General features: G+C 26.4%; 3 protein-coding genes across 3 annotated transcripts; 2 read left to right on the top strand and 1 right to left on the bottom strand.

Moving 5' to 3' along the window:
* The first annotated feature begins 2,814 nt into the window (after positions 1 to 2,814).
* LOC105251487 (short-chain dehydrogenase/reductase family 16C member 6-like) lies at positions 2,815 to 7,162 on the top strand. Its single transcript, XM_011258343.3, has 8 exons — positions 2,815 to 3,277; positions 4,215 to 4,361; positions 4,839 to 4,993; positions 5,156 to 5,333; positions 5,642 to 5,771; positions 5,902 to 6,028; positions 6,136 to 6,261; positions 6,976 to 7,162. The coding sequence occupies exons 2-8, from the start codon at positions 4,221 to 4,223 to the stop codon at positions 7,043 to 7,045; spliced, it is 927 nt and encodes a 308-aa protein (XP_011256645.1). The 5' UTR covers positions 2,815 to 3,277; positions 4,215 to 4,220; the 3' UTR covers positions 7,046 to 7,162.
* Positions 7,163 to 7,877: 715 nt separating this feature from the next.
* On the bottom strand, positions 7,878 to 10,752 carry LOC105251485 (ketohexokinase). The gene is made up of 5 exons (XM_025409526.1): positions 10,413 to 10,752; positions 9,799 to 10,220; positions 8,728 to 9,052; positions 8,398 to 8,660; positions 7,878 to 8,319 (listed from the first exon to the last, which is right to left on the bottom strand). The coding sequence occupies exons 2-5, from the start codon at positions 9,957 to 9,959 to the stop codon at positions 7,905 to 7,907; spliced, it is 1,164 nt and encodes a 387-aa protein (XP_025265311.1). The 5' UTR covers positions 9,960 to 10,220; positions 10,413 to 10,752; the 3' UTR covers positions 7,878 to 7,904.
* Positions 10,753 to 10,829: 77 nt separating this feature from the next.
* Positions 10,830 to 16,818, top strand: LOC105251486 (symplekin). The gene is made up of 16 exons (XM_011258340.3): positions 10,830 to 10,883; positions 11,425 to 11,621; positions 11,723 to 11,956; positions 12,136 to 12,422; positions 12,535 to 12,764; positions 12,843 to 13,028; positions 13,114 to 13,559; positions 13,664 to 13,936; positions 14,288 to 14,471; positions 14,565 to 14,806; positions 14,939 to 15,117; positions 15,212 to 15,372; positions 15,467 to 15,602; positions 15,730 to 16,094; positions 16,340 to 16,417; positions 16,541 to 16,818. The coding sequence occupies exons 1-16, from the start codon at positions 10,830 to 10,832 to the stop codon at positions 16,625 to 16,627; spliced, it is 3,339 nt and encodes a 1,112-aa protein (XP_011256642.1). The 3' UTR covers positions 16,628 to 16,818.
* Positions 16,819 to 18,510: the final 1,692 nt, after the last annotated feature.

The raw sequence follows: 18,510 nt of genomic DNA on the forward strand, positions 1-18,510 counted from the left end.
CCTGTATACATGTATAATATATATATATATATATATCTTCCAATATATACTGTATTACTCTGAATTTGTTATTTTACACATTCAAAATATTAAAAATATTATTATTTTATAATTATAATTATTATAATCATAATAATTATTATAACCATTATAATTTTATTATTATTTTTCAATTTATAAAATAAATATATTTTGTAGCAAATTACTGTTATTTAGAATAAAAAATAATTTCAATATTTTTTCAAATTTTATGCGTATATTTTATATAAAATGTTTGAATGTAAAATATGTGAAATTAATTCCATTTAATAATATGAAAGATAAAATTTATTAAAACCTTTCATATTTAAATTAGAATAATTTTAGATTGGAATAAATTTAATACATTATCAAAACATTACATCAATAAATAAATAAATTTTTTATTCATTATCACATTCTGATTTAACGAATTGATTTCTTTATAGTGAATAAATTGATAATAATTCAAATAGACTGCTGTTCAGTTCCATAAATTTTTATTTGTTATAATGATTTTAAAAATCGTAAAAATATAGACTCGTGAGAATATCGAAGATAAAATTAATATACTACACATAGATAAATTTTGCAATTAGCCATTTAATTAAACAACTCTGATAAACCTTATTTATATCTATATATAATACAATAAAATTAATATCTATCATTTTATATTCCACATTTCTTTCCTTTATATTTTTCATTTAAATTTTTTTATCTATGGTACAAATGTAAATCCGTTTTTAAAATAGGCATAAGGTCAAATCGAACATTATTATTGCTCTTTTTCATAGTGTAATACAAATTAAAATTGTACCAAATACAAATTAAATAAATTTCAATCTTATTTTAATTTATAATAATTTATAATTTACATATAGAATTTTTATGCAAAATAAGTTAAAAACACGAGACAAAATTTAAATAATAAGATTCATTAAGCTATTTGAAAGATTCGTAAAGAAATCAGTATGCGCATTAATTACGATAAATTCTGATAAATGCGAATTTTTCTTGATATTATATATGTAATTGAATTGAATTATTGAGATATAATATTTTTATGTTAAAAACTTTTTACTTTTTAATATTTTGATGTTTTTATATCTTTGAAGTTTTTTAATAAACTTCGTTTTAAAAAAAGAAGAATTAAAATATTATATTTAATAATAGTAATCCTACTTTTATATAAACTTTTATTAATAACTATATTTTTATTAATATAATTTCATAAAAATATGAAGGTTTTAATTTCATTATAACTACATATTTTAAAATTTAGTAAAACTTAGTGTAGCAATATAACATCTACTACACGTTTTATGTATCATAACTCAATAATCCAACTATCATAATAAACAACTATTCCACATTGGAAATAAATGACGTAACATATTTGTATTAATAAATAATTCATATATTAATAAAATTTGTTCTACAGTATTCCTACATATCATAATTTCTTCTATATTAAATATGAAAAGTCATCTACAATCAATATAAATTGCATTGTAATGTTCTAATCTAATGTTATAATTATGGTAATACGATATAAAAAATTATTATATATAATTTCGTAATGTAAAACGAGATAAATTCTATTGTCATTCAATATTTTTTTAAGTTCTTTGAATTTGAAATTCAATAAATTTGTTGAAGTACAAGTCAATTATATCATTTAATAAAAGAATAAAAAAGATAACCGAAAATGTTAAATAACGAGAAATTGTATATATAACGAGAAATTGTATTAATAATTAATTTTTCACACACATCTCTTTTTCATTCGTCTAAAGTTATCTTTGCAAAATTTATAAACAAATCATACAAAAAAAGAATTTCATAATAAACTGATTTTTATCTCTTTGCTTCTCTCCCTCTATACAAAATTGAATCTTTGCATATATTAATGCTATTTAATATTAAATAATTAAATTCAGAAGTTTACTTGCCATATTATTCGTATAGAGTAAGCATTGTTATCATAATACCTTTATTGGACTTCTTGGAATATTCTAATGATATTTTGAAACTTGAGACTTGGAATGTTTTAGGATAATCTATGAACATTTTTTTACAAATGAATATATGAATAAATTACAATAACGATATAAGAGAAGAGTATATATTATTTTTATATTTTTATCGATATATAATCAAGAAATAATGCAAAAATAAATAAAAATATCGTAAATAAATAAAATTAAATAAAAAATATAATAGAGAAGTAGTATTACATTAATTATATGTATATATGTATGTGTATTAGTTGTGTAAATAAGTTTGCAAAGAGATATTGTTCCTTGACATTGTGAATAATTCTTATCAAATATAATTTAAAAAAGGAACAGTGGAAAGTATAGTAATATTATTGGTAAGAAAGTTTTCTGCTATCTGATTCTCCTTTTAGTCTTTTAAAATACATTATTCATTAAATATTCATAAGTAATGTCATTGCACGTGTGAATTGCTTTATTATTATTGTGCATCAGACCATAACAATATAACTCAACCAAAAATATTTTTACTATTTTACTTTGTTTCACTATTTTCTATTGTTTTACAAAATATATCAGTTCAAAAAAATGTTTTACAAAGTATATATTAATTTAAAAAATAATGTTAAAAAAATTCTTTCCATAATATTAATATATTATTTTCAGCTATATGATGAGTTATATAATTCAATATAATGTATTATACTTTTAGAATTTAATGTCAGACTTTCAAATCTATATAAAAGATTGAAATTAAAGTATTTTAAAATTTCTAATATATATATATTCGCGCATTGCTATTTTTTTTTAATTTTAGTACACATTTCTAGCCTATTTATCTAGCATTTTATATCAACAGAAATCCAAATGTGACGAATCAAGAGACTTGAGCGTTCTCATCATTACGAAAGTGCGGAAATGTATGTGATGTCTACCTTGAGATTGGAAGTTAATTCTACGAGCGATAGTTTATTTCTGGACACTCGCCAGAGAGTATCAGTGTAGAAAACTCACCTTCGCTTTTACTTGTAAACACCTAACTTCGCCTGAATAGGACCGAAAAAAATAGTTATTTAAAGTATATGTAATAGTTATTTAAACGACAAGTATAATAAAGAATAACCTTCAACTAGTCAATAGTCACAAAGACCGTAATCAGGCAAATATAGACCACTTTATCACAATTGTATTCGTCAGTTCTTGCTTCTGTTCGTGCAAAGAAACAGTTTACGTTATAAATATTCCGTTCACAATATTTCGTAAGTATTATTCTAGTAAAATATAATTAAAGTGTCTCGTAACTCGTCGAAAGTTTAAATATTGATATCCGTTCAATTTTCATGATTTCTCTTTACAAAATATAATCAATGTTATAACAAAATAATAATTATTATATTCTCTCTATCCTAAGAAGGGAAACCAAATTTCTCTTTCTGTGTAAATTTATTTCAAACATAAAATATTCTAAAAATAAGAGATATATTTTATATATATTTTTCGTGTGTATATGAGTTTTATAATAAATTTATAATAACTTTATAATAAATTTTATTATAAATAGTCATCAAATATTTTATTTTAATCTAAAATGTCATCAAATATTTTATTTTAATCTAAAATGTTTTATTACATTAATCAATACTTTGAAAAATATTTATAATTAATAAATAACTCATTAATATAGTACACACTAATATAGTATCTCATTAATATAGTGCACATATTTACACAATAATGTTCTTTTTGTCTGACCAACATATACGTATATATTTACGATATCTTTTTTTTCTGATCATCAATTCAATTTTGCGTGATATATTATAGAGCTTAAAATGTCGAGAAATCTTTTATATCGAATATATAATTAAACTATAAATAGAAATTTCAAAAAAAAGGTAAAGTTCATCGACAAATAAAAATTTGACAAATATGTGTCTGAAAGATAATAATTATAGACATTTAAAGTTATTTTAGAGAACTTTTAATAACATATATATATTAAGAGAGATTTATAAATTACTAACTAAATATCAAAAAAACATTAAAAGTTTCGAGATGTATGTACTCTTTTTATACATTTTAATATATCGTTTAATGATTTCTTTATCACAGTTTCTAAAAAAAAAAGTTTGTATATCTTCAATTAATCATATATCCAAGAGATATATCTGTATAAGAAATTTATTAATTTTTCAGTGTACCATGATTACAACACACAAGAGTATACGTATTCTGGCAAATATATTACGGCTTCTTCTACAAATTCTTTATTATATCTATGAAAGCACGTATAACAGCTTATTTAAATTACAGGAGAAGAGCGTGGCTGGCGAAATTGTTTTGGTACGTACAAAATGTGTAATGCAGATATATTAAAACTTTGCATAATCAAAGATAAATAATAATTTTAAAAAACTTGAAATTGATGAAGACAGTGCAAAAATATTGTAGTATCAATATATTGATTTATCTATTTCTTTATTTTAACAAACATATAATTAATTGCTAAGAACATTTCATATGTTATTTTTGTTATATGCATGTGTATGTGTGTGTATGCAACTATAAGAAATGAAAAAAAATTAATTTTCAACCATTTTCATTATATTTCGCTAAAGATGAAAATAATAAATAGTTCTCAAGCTATTTAAAAATGAATTCTCTCATATAATTTTGCTTCTAATCGAATTCTATGCATTAATAATAAATAAATATTCTTAAAAGTTTTTGATATTACATTATACAATATAAATTGAAAAAAAGGGAATTTTATTGTGTATAATTAATATCGTTTCTTTATTATATATTATATTGCAACAGATAACAGGTGCAGGTCATGGTATAGGAAAAGAGTTGGCGGCTCAATATGCGAGTTTAGGAGCAACAGTTGTGTGTTTAGATATAAATCAGCAATTAAACGAAAAGACGGCAAATGAGATCAAGAAAATCGAGAAAAGTCCAATATATACATATCAGTATGTTTCTTATATAATAACATTATTTGTTTCTATATTGCAGAAACAATGACTTTGTTGTATAACAAATATTCTAATTATTAACATGTCATTAGGCGGTGCAAAATATAATATATATAGTAATTGTATGATCAATATAATTAAACTCTAGTCTCTCTACAGATGTGACGTATCCAATAGAGAACAAGTTCTTGAAGTAGCTAAAAAAGTGAAGGAAGAAATCGGTGATGTCACTGTTTTAATTAATAATGCCGGTATAATGCCTTGTCACACATTCCTGAGTTACACAAGCGACCAAATCAAGCGACTTTTTGATATTAATATACTAGCACATATTTGGGTAAGAATTAAAATTATAAACCGTGAATATTAATTAGTTTTTTGTTTTCAAAAGTACATTATTTTCACTCTACATTTTCATGTTTCCTGATATAATATAAATATGATTATAGAACTCAGGAATTGTATTATGACAATTTTATTGACATAAAATTTAATTCAATCGTTTATATTAAAAAAATATATATAGAGTGGACATTATATATATATATATATATATATATATATTTTTTTTTTTTATTTTACACATACACACACACATATATATATGTATTATATCGTTGTGAATTAATATTCAATTATTTTCAGATGTTACAAGCATTTTTACCAAGCATGATTGAAAAAAATCATGGTCATATCGTTGCACTCTCGTCGATAACAGGACTTGTAGGAATTCCTTATTTAGTGCCTTATAGCGCTACAAAACATGCAGTCAAAGGTAAATTTGTTATGATTTACCTAAACATTGCAATTATTTTTTTTGTCTTTAATAATTTTCTTGAAATAACTAGTTCAATTTGAAAAATATTGCTTAGCGTTGCTTGTCATTAAGCATTTTTATTTTTTAGGTTTTATGGAAGCGCTTAAAGACGAGTTACGAGTATGTACTCAAGGAAAATCTTTAATCAAATTCTCTACCATTTACCCTTATATGGTAGATACGGGACTTTGTAAAAAACCAAAAATAAATCAATTGTAAGTTAAGACGAAATTAATACAATAAATAAGCATAAGCAATCTCAAATATAAAAAAATTTACTTATTTCAAAATACATAATAAATATTTATTTCATTTTTTAAAGGTTTTCAAATTTTCTGTCATTAAGTACGCCAAAATATGTAGCTGCACAAATAATTAATGCTCAACGGCGAAACATTTGTGAAGTAACTATCCCATCATTCTGGTCATTACTTCTTCCAGTTGTTAGGTAATTAAGATGCAATATTTATAGTGATAAATTTGTAAATCTATAAAAAACATGCAAAAACGTAAATTGTGCAATATAATTTAATATATCATTTTCTCAAAAATCGACAATCATATCAAATTTTATGAAAATAAAAATTAATTTTTATTATGTGACATATATAGCAAAAATGTATACAGGGTGTCCCATTTTAATTGTCCCAGGCAAATATCTTGAAAAATATGAAAGACACGGAAAAATGTTTCAAACAAAAGTTGTTTGGTTTAAAGGGGGATAGATGATGAATATATGTACTTGACCTAGAGTAACCTATTGAAGGTCAGGTCCACGTCATCGATGTTTTTTTAAATGGAACCCGTTATTTTTTATTATATACTCTTGCAGCTCATATTGAGAGCTTTCAAAAACACTATAATAAAGTATTTTTTTAATTCATTTGACCTTAACCTAATCTTCAATAGGTCATTCTAGATCAAGTACATATATTCATCATCTGTCTCCCTTTAAACCAAACAACTTTTGTTTGAAACATTTTTCCGTGTCTTTCATATTTTTCGAGATATTTGCCTGGGACAATTAAAATAGGACACATTGTATATTACGTAAATATAATTAATTATAAATAATATAAACTCGTATTTTGCAATTCCATATTATATTTTATTTTTGATATATTAAAATAGCATTTATGTATATTTAATACACTTTTTTCAGAATTTTACCTGCGAAAGCACAAGACAATGTAAGAGATTTTTTGGACAGTGGTGTCGAACCAGAGAGTTAATCAATATGAAAATTGTTCAATTTATTAAATTTTCGAAAATTTATAAACGAATCAAATCAAAAGTTATACATAATACAATTATATCAATTTTTTGATACATTACTGTATTGTATTTCAATGTATTTTATTCTACTTTATTATACTTTTTATTTTATTATATTGCATTTATTGTATATATGCAATTTAATTATTGTATTTTATATTTCTATCTCCTACTTATTATTATTATAACGTGTATGTTATATTCCATTATTTATAAAATAAACGTTATATTCAACAGATAAAATAATAAATATAATTATTTTAACAGATAATAAATATAAACTATTAAAATAAAAATAATATATATATATATATATATATATATATATATATATATAGAGAGAGAGAGAGAGAGAGAGAGAGAGAATTCCAAAAACTGAAATTTTTATTTCTGCAGTGTATATGTATGTGAAGAGAAAAAGAGAAATAATATACAAATTAAGAGATTAAAAATCCTATATCATAAAAAATTAATAGAAATTTGCTCTTAAATATTTTAGATGAACATAAGAATTACCATTTACACTATTTATAAAGTTATAGTTTCATGGCAAAGCACATATGAAATATATATATATATATATATTGCACAAAATTTATACTAATATATGTAAAAAAAGCTATAGTTAATTTCAAAATAATATTTATAAACCATTATTTATATAAACAGATATATGCATATCAATTATATTTAAAATTCGGACTTGATTATATATAAATATATAAAATTATATTATATGTATCTAAATCCATGATACATAAATAAATATACAATATATATAAAAATATCTTTTTGCTAATATATTGAAAAATTGAGTTATAAGATATGATTAAAAATTTTATCGAGACAATCGTAACCTCTTGAACCGACTTTTGCACCAGCAATACGGCATGCAAGTTTGATAGCCCTTTGTAAAACTATTTCATCAATAAATTTTATTCGACTATATTCCAAATTCTTTATATCAAAATTTTTTTGTTTAATATCTTGTTTACTTATTGTACTGTCATCACACAACTTATTATCATTTGCATAAACTGCTTCTTTACATTTATATATAAATTTTACTTTGCTCTTGTTTAAGTAATATAGAACAGCTGCGTTAAATGTATCACCTGCTCCTAAAGTATCGATCACTTTGTGTGGCGGGAAAGCTGAAGATTGTACTATCGCACCACATGGAGTACGAGCAATTGCACCTTCCTCTGCCCAAGCACAAATAATAGCACCTCTAGAAAAATATTTATCTCTTAACAATATCATATTTCATATATAAATATTAAAAGTGGTTTTTATATGTATTTCTTACCTAAGCTTAGCATCTTGGCCAATAGTATGTATTACTTCCTTCATATTATTAAAACCTTGATTCTTAGCAAAATCTTTTGCTATAAATACTACATCAATATATGATAACAAATTCAATAATCTAAGACTTGATCTGGGATTTTCCAATTCCACGCTAATTGTAATGGGCATACATTTCTTACTGCAATCATGTGTGCCATTTAATGACTTGTTATAATTTTCTATATGTTTTATCATAAGTAACATTTCATCTATATTTCTTCCCTAATAATATAAAATGTTTTAATTACATTGCTATATAAAAATTTATTATCTATATTATAAAGCATACTTCAAAGTGAACCCAGCTATACTCTGCTAAATTTAATTGTTCAAAGTTCTTTATTGTCAATTCTGGTAAATTTTGATTGTGATATATAATTGTACGAGTCCCAGTATTTAAACTCAATATAATAGTTGAGATAGGACAGCCAATTCCTTTTATGATAGGACAATGAGAATAATCAATTTTATATTTGTATAGATCATCTTGCATAAAATTAACATGTTCATCTGCGCTTAAACAAGCTAAAAGCTCACATGACTGTCCTAACAATGATAGTACAGTACAAGTGTTTGATGCATTGCCCCCTCTTTGCCACCTACAATCGATAGATCTGAAAATTATATTTATAATAAGAAATAAAAAGAATGAAATAATTAATTATAAAAATAATAAGAAAATGTTTAAATCAGAAATTAAAAGACTATAACAGTTTTATATAAATATAAATATAATAAACATAACTAGAAATTAAGAAATTATAAAAAATAAAATTTCCATAAAATTTCCTTCCATAAAAATAGATGTTGCTAATTTATATAAAATAAAAAACTTGAAAAAATACTTGTTATTCAGAAGAAAAATATTCTCACAAAGATCAAAGTTTAACAAAACATTATCTCACATATTTGATATTGTAAACAAATTTGTCATTGTTATTTTTTCAACATTATCTTTTTCAAAATGAAAAATCCATGCAAATTTTTCCAGATTCTTTCTCATTATTCTCATTATTCTCATTGTCAATAATATGCGCATCGTTCTTAAGTGAAAAAACAATATTATATTGAGGAGAAACATACGTAATGTGTTTTTCGAGAATGTTGCTTTATCGAGAGATACTTTGTTTCACGCTAAATGCTGAAACATACTTATTTTTAAAAAAATTAAAGAAAGAAAAATTATTCGATCGCATGATCTATGTGGAATTTATGCGCAGTCGTATTTTACAACTCACGCGAAAGTGTACCAATGACATTTCGCACGCTTGCACGGCAAACTCATTTGAATTGGGCGCGAACGAAATTAATCACACACACATACACACATACACACACACACACCCACACATGCACGAACCTTTGTGTAGAATCCTCCGCAGGAAACTGCTCACACATTTGAACAATATCGAGGCAAATGCGCCCCACGCATAAGATCTTCGACACATCGGATTTCGTTGGCGAGAAATCGTCGTCGATGACCTCATTTTCACGAAAGCCAGTTTCCGGATTCGATGTCATGTCAACGTTTTATTTAACACACGAAACACGCGTTTCTTTTCTACGGACACCAATCCAGTTTAACGCTTCATCCAGCACATGAATGTTGCAACTGCAGCAACATCAGGTCATATCAGATTATGAGGCCACGTTCACGCATCACATCGCCTTTGAACTTTGAAGTTGTCTGATAAACGGGCATAAATGTTTATCCATTATTAGAGCCTATTCATATAAATCGTGCCTCAAGTCTATGAACGAGAAAATCAACCAATCGCACATCTGAAATAAAAAAATAATTATTGCATTTTATAAATAATATATATATTTTTTCTATTTAGTATCATTTATTATTATAAATTATTATTATCAATTATATTTATATATATTATAACATTTATTATCATAAATAAATAAATATATATATATATATATTTATTTATTTATTTATACTTCTAAGATTTACGGAATTACCGATAATTTAAACAATCTTCTTCACGTATGTAATAATAACAAAAATGTAAATAATGTATTATCACATATGACAATACGTCATTCAAATTTTTGCGCCAGAGGAAGAGAAGGAGAATCGTCATGAAGGTCGTGAACGTGATCAAAATGCTAAGATGGCGACGAGATCGAGCTGTTAGCGTATCGCACAATAGCTTGTTAAAAATTATCTCCAAACTTACGATACCGCGACGGGTATTTGCGTTGCATTATACGATTGAACGAAAAGGGCTCGTTTATTTGTCGTAACGATTATCCGCGTCGTCACGTCAAACGCACTTATGCGACACACGTGGCCCGAGAAACTCGCGCCCGTTGGCGCATAATTCCGTGTTAGAGAAAATCCGCGATTCGTTGCCGCTTGTTTGTATGTAAATAACGATGGATCCACGTTTGCATAGAAGATCCGACCCGGAAAAGGAATCGGGCGATTTGGTTAGTGACGACTTGTTCATCACGAAACTTCGCGTCTCGCTATCCGCACGAATTAGTCTCGGCGAAATGACAATCTCCTTCGATAATGCGTTTCTCGCGTTATGCATTCGCATAATCGAGAAAAAGTACAAAGAGCCGTTATTGCGCTCTTGGTAAAATTATATGCTCTTGATGGCAAACCTTGTATAAAGATTATGTACAAAATTGAAGTTCACGTTTTCATACGTGTAGCTTTGGTTCTGCCACTTGCAAATTTTAATGACAGATTACTGCTAATATTGCGAATGCATAATGCTCTATAAAAACAACAATATTTTTCATTAATTTAATGGCAACTTTATAATATTCTATGTGAAAGAGAAAAGAGATTATTGTTAATATTGTTTAAATTAATTTCTTTTTAAACAATGTTTAGAAATGTTGCAAAAATAATTTGTCATATACAAGTAATATTACATAATTATACTAATATGTGGGATTATTTTTTTTTTTATATTCAAATCTAATAATTTTAAAAATATATATTTTATTGCATGCGCAGATTGTTGAATGGATAAATGAGGCTTCTATGAGCCTCGCTGAAGACATTAAGGTTGCCAATATTTGTAAGATACAAGAGTTTTTATTGAATAAAGAACCACATTTACTAGAACTTTATTTGGATGATGTTCTTCAATTTGCAATAAATAGAAGTGCCGAAGTCAGGAAAACTATTACAGGATTCATCGAAGAAGCTGGGTTAATATTATTAAATTCATTTATTATCATGCACGATAGTTGTAATATTTTTTCATATATTTTACACTTTATAATATTTATAATTTATAATACTTTTTTAGCATAAAACAACCAGAGGTAATCCCTCGTGTAGTTCAGATACTTCTTACGTTAGCATCAGATGAAACATCGGCTGTGGCTAAACGTGCGCTTAGAGCCAGTGGTAGAATTCTTAGAGCTGCTCTTAAATGGATTGCTAGTGCTACTATTGTTACGCCAGAGATGGAATTGGCATGGACTCAATTAAGTGCTCTCAAAGTTCAAATCATAAATATGATTGACAGTGATAATGATGGGTGAGTAAAATAAAAATAATCATGAAGATAATTTTCATCGCTAGCCATAAACATACACACACACACACACACACACACACACACACACACACACACACACACCACACACACACACACATATATATAGAGAGAGAGAGAAAGATAATATTGTTAAAATGTCTTAAATTTTTTTTTTATAGAATAAGAACACAAGCTGTGAAGTTTCTTGAGGGTGTAATCCTAATACAGACATATCCAGATCCCGATTGCCCAAAGAAACCTGATGACTTTTCTCTCGAAGATATTCCTCTAACATTAAAAATAGCTCGTAGGCGGAAATTAGAAGAAGAAGCAAATCATGTTATGGATTTATTAATTAAATTTCATGGATCTCCACATGTTAGTAGCGTCAATTTAATGACATGTATGGGATCTTTGGCATTAATTGCCAAAATGAGGCCACAATTTATGCCAAATGTAATTCAAGGTATATTTTTATATACATTATATATATGTTACTTTTTAGTACATTTTTGCATAAAATTTAATAATTATAATGTAATTAATTATGTAATAATTAATTATAATGTAATACACAGCTTTACAGAGATTGCAACATGATCTTCCACCAACACTCTCTGATTCTCAAGTAACTAGTGTGCAAAAACAATTGAAACTTACACTTCTCGGATTAATAAAACATCCTGCTAGTATAGAATATGCTTCAGCTATAGCTAAACAATTAGCTCAACTTGGAGCAAAAGAGCAGGAAATTATTAAGGCCTATCCAAAACCAGAAGATGTTCGTCGTATAAAAAAACGTCAACAGGTATATGAGATTTCATCTAAGGAACATATTTTTTTATTGTATTTATGTAATTCTTAAGAATTTTTTTGTTACATATAGGAAGTAGCAGCTGCTAGTGCTGCTAAGCGAGCAAAGATTGATATAGCTCTAATATCCGAGGATGTAGAAGCGACGTCAAGTCTTCTTCCTACTTTTAAATTACCAGAATTAATTGAACTTTCTGAAAGTTTTATTGCCGAAAGGCTCAGTGTAGAAATTGCAACAGATTTAGTAATGGATAGTATGGTATGTATTACAAATTACATATGAATTCTATTCATATGGAAAACCTAATAAAACGTATCCTATTCTATTGAACTGCGTTTGATAGGCATGGGTACCAGATACTATGACAACAATTTTCCAAAGAGAATATCAACCTACTGCGACTACTGATATTAATATACAACGCCAAACAATTGCTAAACTTTTAGCAGCGCAAATCAAACAAACTAAAGCGAAAAAGCACAAAAAAGATACAAAAGAGGAAGATGCTGTAATGGAAGATTTAATTAAGAATCCTACCATTAGCGTAGCTGAGGCAAAGCGTGAGCGTAAACGCGAAAAAGATCGCGAGAAAGAAAAAGAAGCAAAAGCATCATTGGAAGCTCATGAAAAATCCCTTGCAAAAGCTAGAAATCGTTTAAAGGCATTAAAATTAACTGAAGTGACAAAGCCACTTTCAAAGGAAACTAAAGAGCGAATGTTACTCATGGCAGTCAATCGAATATTACTTTCGGAAAAGACTGCAGTTCTCGGTGGTGTAGCCGCTATAAGGTAATAACAAAATATAGATTCATATAATGATAATACAGATTCTTATGTATAATACATATCTTATTTATCTTTAATAATTCATTTCTTTCTACTATATGTTATAGATCTAAAATTTTGACTACTCTGGCAGCTACTTTTAATCCTTATATTAAGGAAGCTATAAGGCGATATATTATCGATGATATGCGAAACCGATTGGACTTAGCATTAGGTTGGCTATATGAAGAGTATGCACTGTTTCAGGGATTTCAAAGACGGACTACATTATGTACAAAACCACAAGAAGCTCCACATCAAGCATATAATTTTTTACTATGCACCTTAGTATCAGCTATCGATTCAGTACAGGGTAAAGACCGCGATACATTGTTATCCAGGTAATATTAAATTTTTTATCTCATATATATATATATATATATATATATATATATATATATATATATAGAAGTGTGAAAATCTGTGAGAAAAAGAAATGTAGATATATCAGTATCTTTATCAATCTATACTTATATCAATTTTTAAATTTAAAAAAGAGATACCAAGCGGATTACAAATTACGATTTTTTTAACATAAAAGTAGCTATAACTCGGAAACGATTTATTTTCGGATTTATATTATATAGCTTTTTTCCCTTCTTTTCTTCTTCGGATCCCGAATCACCTCCTGAAATATGCGAACGATTTTCCGGACATCCTGTATATAAATATATTTTTTTTGTTAACAAAAGGTTATATTTGGAGGCACCACTAATAACTGAAGATGCTGTAGAGGCATTAAAAATGGTGTCGTCTGACGAAACTAGAGGTCTTGCACCATTGCAGCTTCTGAAAGAAATGGTAGTGCGTAGACCCACGAAACAATTGATATTTTTAAATGTCTTATTATGCCATACTGGACATGAGAATAATACAGTAAGATTCTTAATCAAATTTTATGATACTTATATAATATGTAAGAAAAATACTAATAAAATTATATAAAACTTCACATGTTTATATAAATAGATACGGGAAGCTGCAATACAATTAGTCTGTCAGTTGTACAGCAGACCAGAATTAAGTAAACTGATTGAGGAATATGCAGTTCTATATCTAGGCTTTTTACGCCTTCATAATCCACCTGAAATTGTTTTTGGGCCAGATAGAGGCAGACAACAAATTGAAAGCCAATGGACTGAATCAACTACACGCGCTTGTTTAGGTTTATATCTTGCTCTTCTTAGTGAGCATCAAGATCTTATTCATGAGTAAGTGTAATTAAAACACATTTTTTACTATTAAATGGACGTGCGCACACATACATATAGAATATATGTCTGTGAAAAAATGAATATGAATAACTATTATGTATATTCCATAATTATATTTAATAATGATAGATTAGCAAGAGTGTATACATCAATGGCTGCAGATGTGAAACGTATTGTATTAAGACTAGTGGAAGGGCCAGTGAGATCTTTAGGTATGGGTAGCCCACAACTACTCGCACTTGTCGAGAATTGTCCGAAAGGATCTGAAACTTTAGTCACAAGGATTATACATATTCTTACTGAGAAATGTATGTTATTATTATTTATAGATAAAATATATTTTATCTATATAATATTTGCTGATTTTAGTTGTATTTTACATAATGTTGTTTGTATGTGCAGCTGCCCCAAGTACAGAATTGGTAGCCAGGGTACGAGAATTATATCAAACTAGAGTCTCTGATGTTAGATTTTTAATACCTGTTTTAAATGGACTTACAAAAAAAGAAGTGATTGCTGCACTTCCAAAATTGATAAAATTAAATCCTATTGTCGTAAAAGAGGTAAATAATTTCTTTGAATTATTATTTTATTTATTATCTTAAGCTTCACTTCTAAGGAGTATCATACTAATGAATATATTTATATTTTTTAAAGGTATTTAATAGATTACTTGGAACACATAACAATGATAGCGGTGTACCTCACACATCGCCTATTACACCTGCAGAATTGTTAATAGCTTTACATAATATAGATCCAAGTAAGGCTGAATTAAAAACTGTTATCAAAGGTAAATCATTCTATGTATGGCATTTAAGAGAATTATTTTACTTAGGGGAAAATTGCTTTAAATTACTTTATTTAAGGGAAAATTGTGCTTATATAAACTTTAGGAATACATTTCCTTTTGTTTACAGCAACTTCTCTTTGTTTTGCTGAAAAACAAGCATATACGCAAGAAACAGTCGCCGTTGTGATGCAACACCTTATGGAGATGACACCTTTGCCAACACTACTGATGCGCACGGTTATACAGAGTTTGGCCCTTTATCCTAGGCTAAGTGGATTTGTCATGAATATACTTCAGCGTCTGATTTTGAAACAAGTATGGAAACAACCAAAAGTATGGGAGGGTTTTGTCAAATGCTGCGAACGCACGCAACCGCAAAGTTTTGCCGTTATTCTGCAGTTACCGCCGGCACAATTGTTAGAAGCGCTCCGAATGGCCAGCAATTTACGCGCTCCTTTGTTAGCCCATGTTGAGGCTTTTGCTGAGAATCAGGTAATTTTCTTAACATTTTTACAACATTAACATAAAACATTAAACTGAACATTAAAAATGACTGAATTTGCATATAAATAAATATTGAAATAAAATTACAAATACTAAATATGATATTAAATGTAGTGAAGCTTTAACGTGAATAATATTACACGTTATATACATATATTTTATATTATATCGAAAATCTAGTAAAAAAAGAAGAATATTTAATTAAGATATAATATTTTCATTTTTTTTTCTAGAAAGCACACATTCCACAATCGATAATGGATGTCATACAGGGTAAAATACCCTGTGACATGCACGATGAGTTTGATATTGTGAGTAAAGATGCCTGTATATAAAGGAACAGTTTTTTAAGCCCTCTCTTTATAATATAATTCTTTAAAATAAACACGATACTGGGGAGACCCAAAAATATCTCCTCCATCAATTTCTTTCAGACGCAACCTGATGATTATTCGAATGATCAAAAACCAGATACAATGGAACTTGATCTTTCGGAACCAGCTCCTCCCGGTTTAGATTAGCATAAAATCATTCCAGTATTAGAATCAGAAGCATCGTCTACCGTATATCCTAATAACGAATCCGCACTGTAATCCTTACAGTAAATTATTTTTTATTTTATTTTATTTTTTGCATTGTTGTAAATTCCGTGTATTACAGTTACATATTGCATTGACAAGATCCCTATTTATAGTCTCATTTGATATAGTACAATTTTGAATTTGAAACTTTATTTAATTAATATTTAGCACTGAATGTGCGATTGCAGAAAAAATAAAATCATAAACATAAACATTTTTTAAGATAAAATAATAAGACAACAGCACAATTTGAGCGATTATTTGATATTGTTTTCTTGACTTTTCATTCGATATTATACATATTAATTTTAAATCATTATTTGATCATCTATATATTCATTTAAGTATTTAATGTCATAGATGCTATCTTCTCTCTTCTCATTTAAATAATCCTGATATATTTGAAAAAAATATCCATTTTTTTAAATTTTTAGAAATTTTTTTATATTTGTGATGAATGTTTTGATAAATGTTTTGATTTGCATTACGCTAATGTGATAGAATACGAATGCTACCTTTCTTTCTGTAACTCTTCTTATATATAAATAATACTATCAATTTATATATATATATATATATATTAATATTATCTTTGATATATTTGCAAAAGTATATCAATTTTTTAAAAATCTCTAAAAATTTTTTTATATTTGTGATGAATGTCTTGACAAATGTCTTGATTTACATTATACTATAATTTTTACAAATGTATGGAGAAAGAAATATCAGTGTTTGTGTAAGTTAGTTATAATATATCTAAGATATATTTAATACAATGATATATCTAAGATATATTTCATACAAATACACATGAAGCTTTGAGGAAATAGGTAACTAGGTAATTAACAAAATCTTCAATTGATAATTTTCACCTCAGATTTTGATTTTCTAAAATTAAAAACTTGCGAGTGATCATTTCTTGATTACTTGCTTGCTCGCTCGTGTTCACTGCAACTTAAACAATCACCCTTTTGCAGTGATATAAATCTGTTTCAAAATTACTCTTCTTTATTGCAATTATTACAAAAATAATATTTTATTGCAATATAAAAAAAATATACAATATGTATATTAGTTTGAACAATTAGTTTGTCGTATATTGCTGTATTGCTTATGCATAAGAATTATATTAATTGCAAATTAGTTTAGATACATTGCACATATATGTATATATGTATATGTTAGAAGTTATATAAAACATGTGTGTGCTTAAATATGTGTTCAAAAAATTTAATAAACGTAAAATATATAAATATATATAATTTAATCATAGAATTTGACATCACAGAATTTTATGAAAATAAATAATTGGTACACAACTTTTTTCATAACAACATATAGAGTTCGTATTGTGTGTAAAAACAATAATAAAGTTTTTTTATTATTTATGTAGAAAAAATTCTCATTTGTTTTATAAATATTTTTCTTTTTAAAGAGTAAATAAATATAATATACATACAATATTCTGCATACAAAACACATACAATATACATACAGTTTTAAATAAATGTTCAAAAAGATTCGATAAAAAAAATAGAAATTTTTTAAAATGATATCTAGTATGAATTTTAAAATAACAAGATAAAGAGAGGATTCTACCATTATTTCCTGGAAATACTTATTTGTAATTTGTATTTGCATATATACATTAAGCATATATATATCTTATGTCAATGTATTTATGCAAATAAAATATATACAGAACATTGCATCAGTGTAACATCATCAATGTTTCTAACAAATTAACATAAAAATTGCTTTTGTAAGAATTCTGAATAGAAAAAGTTATTAAAAATAATTTTCTAATCTTATATTTAAAAGAT

The sequence above is a fragment of the Camponotus floridanus genome, unplaced genomic scaffold (assembly GCF_003227725.1).
Source record: "Camponotus floridanus strain SB8 unplaced genomic scaffold, Cflo_v7.5 scaffold27, whole genome shotgun sequence".
Classification (NCBI taxonomy): domain Eukaryota; kingdom Metazoa; phylum Arthropoda; class Insecta; order Hymenoptera; family Formicidae; genus Camponotus; species Camponotus floridanus.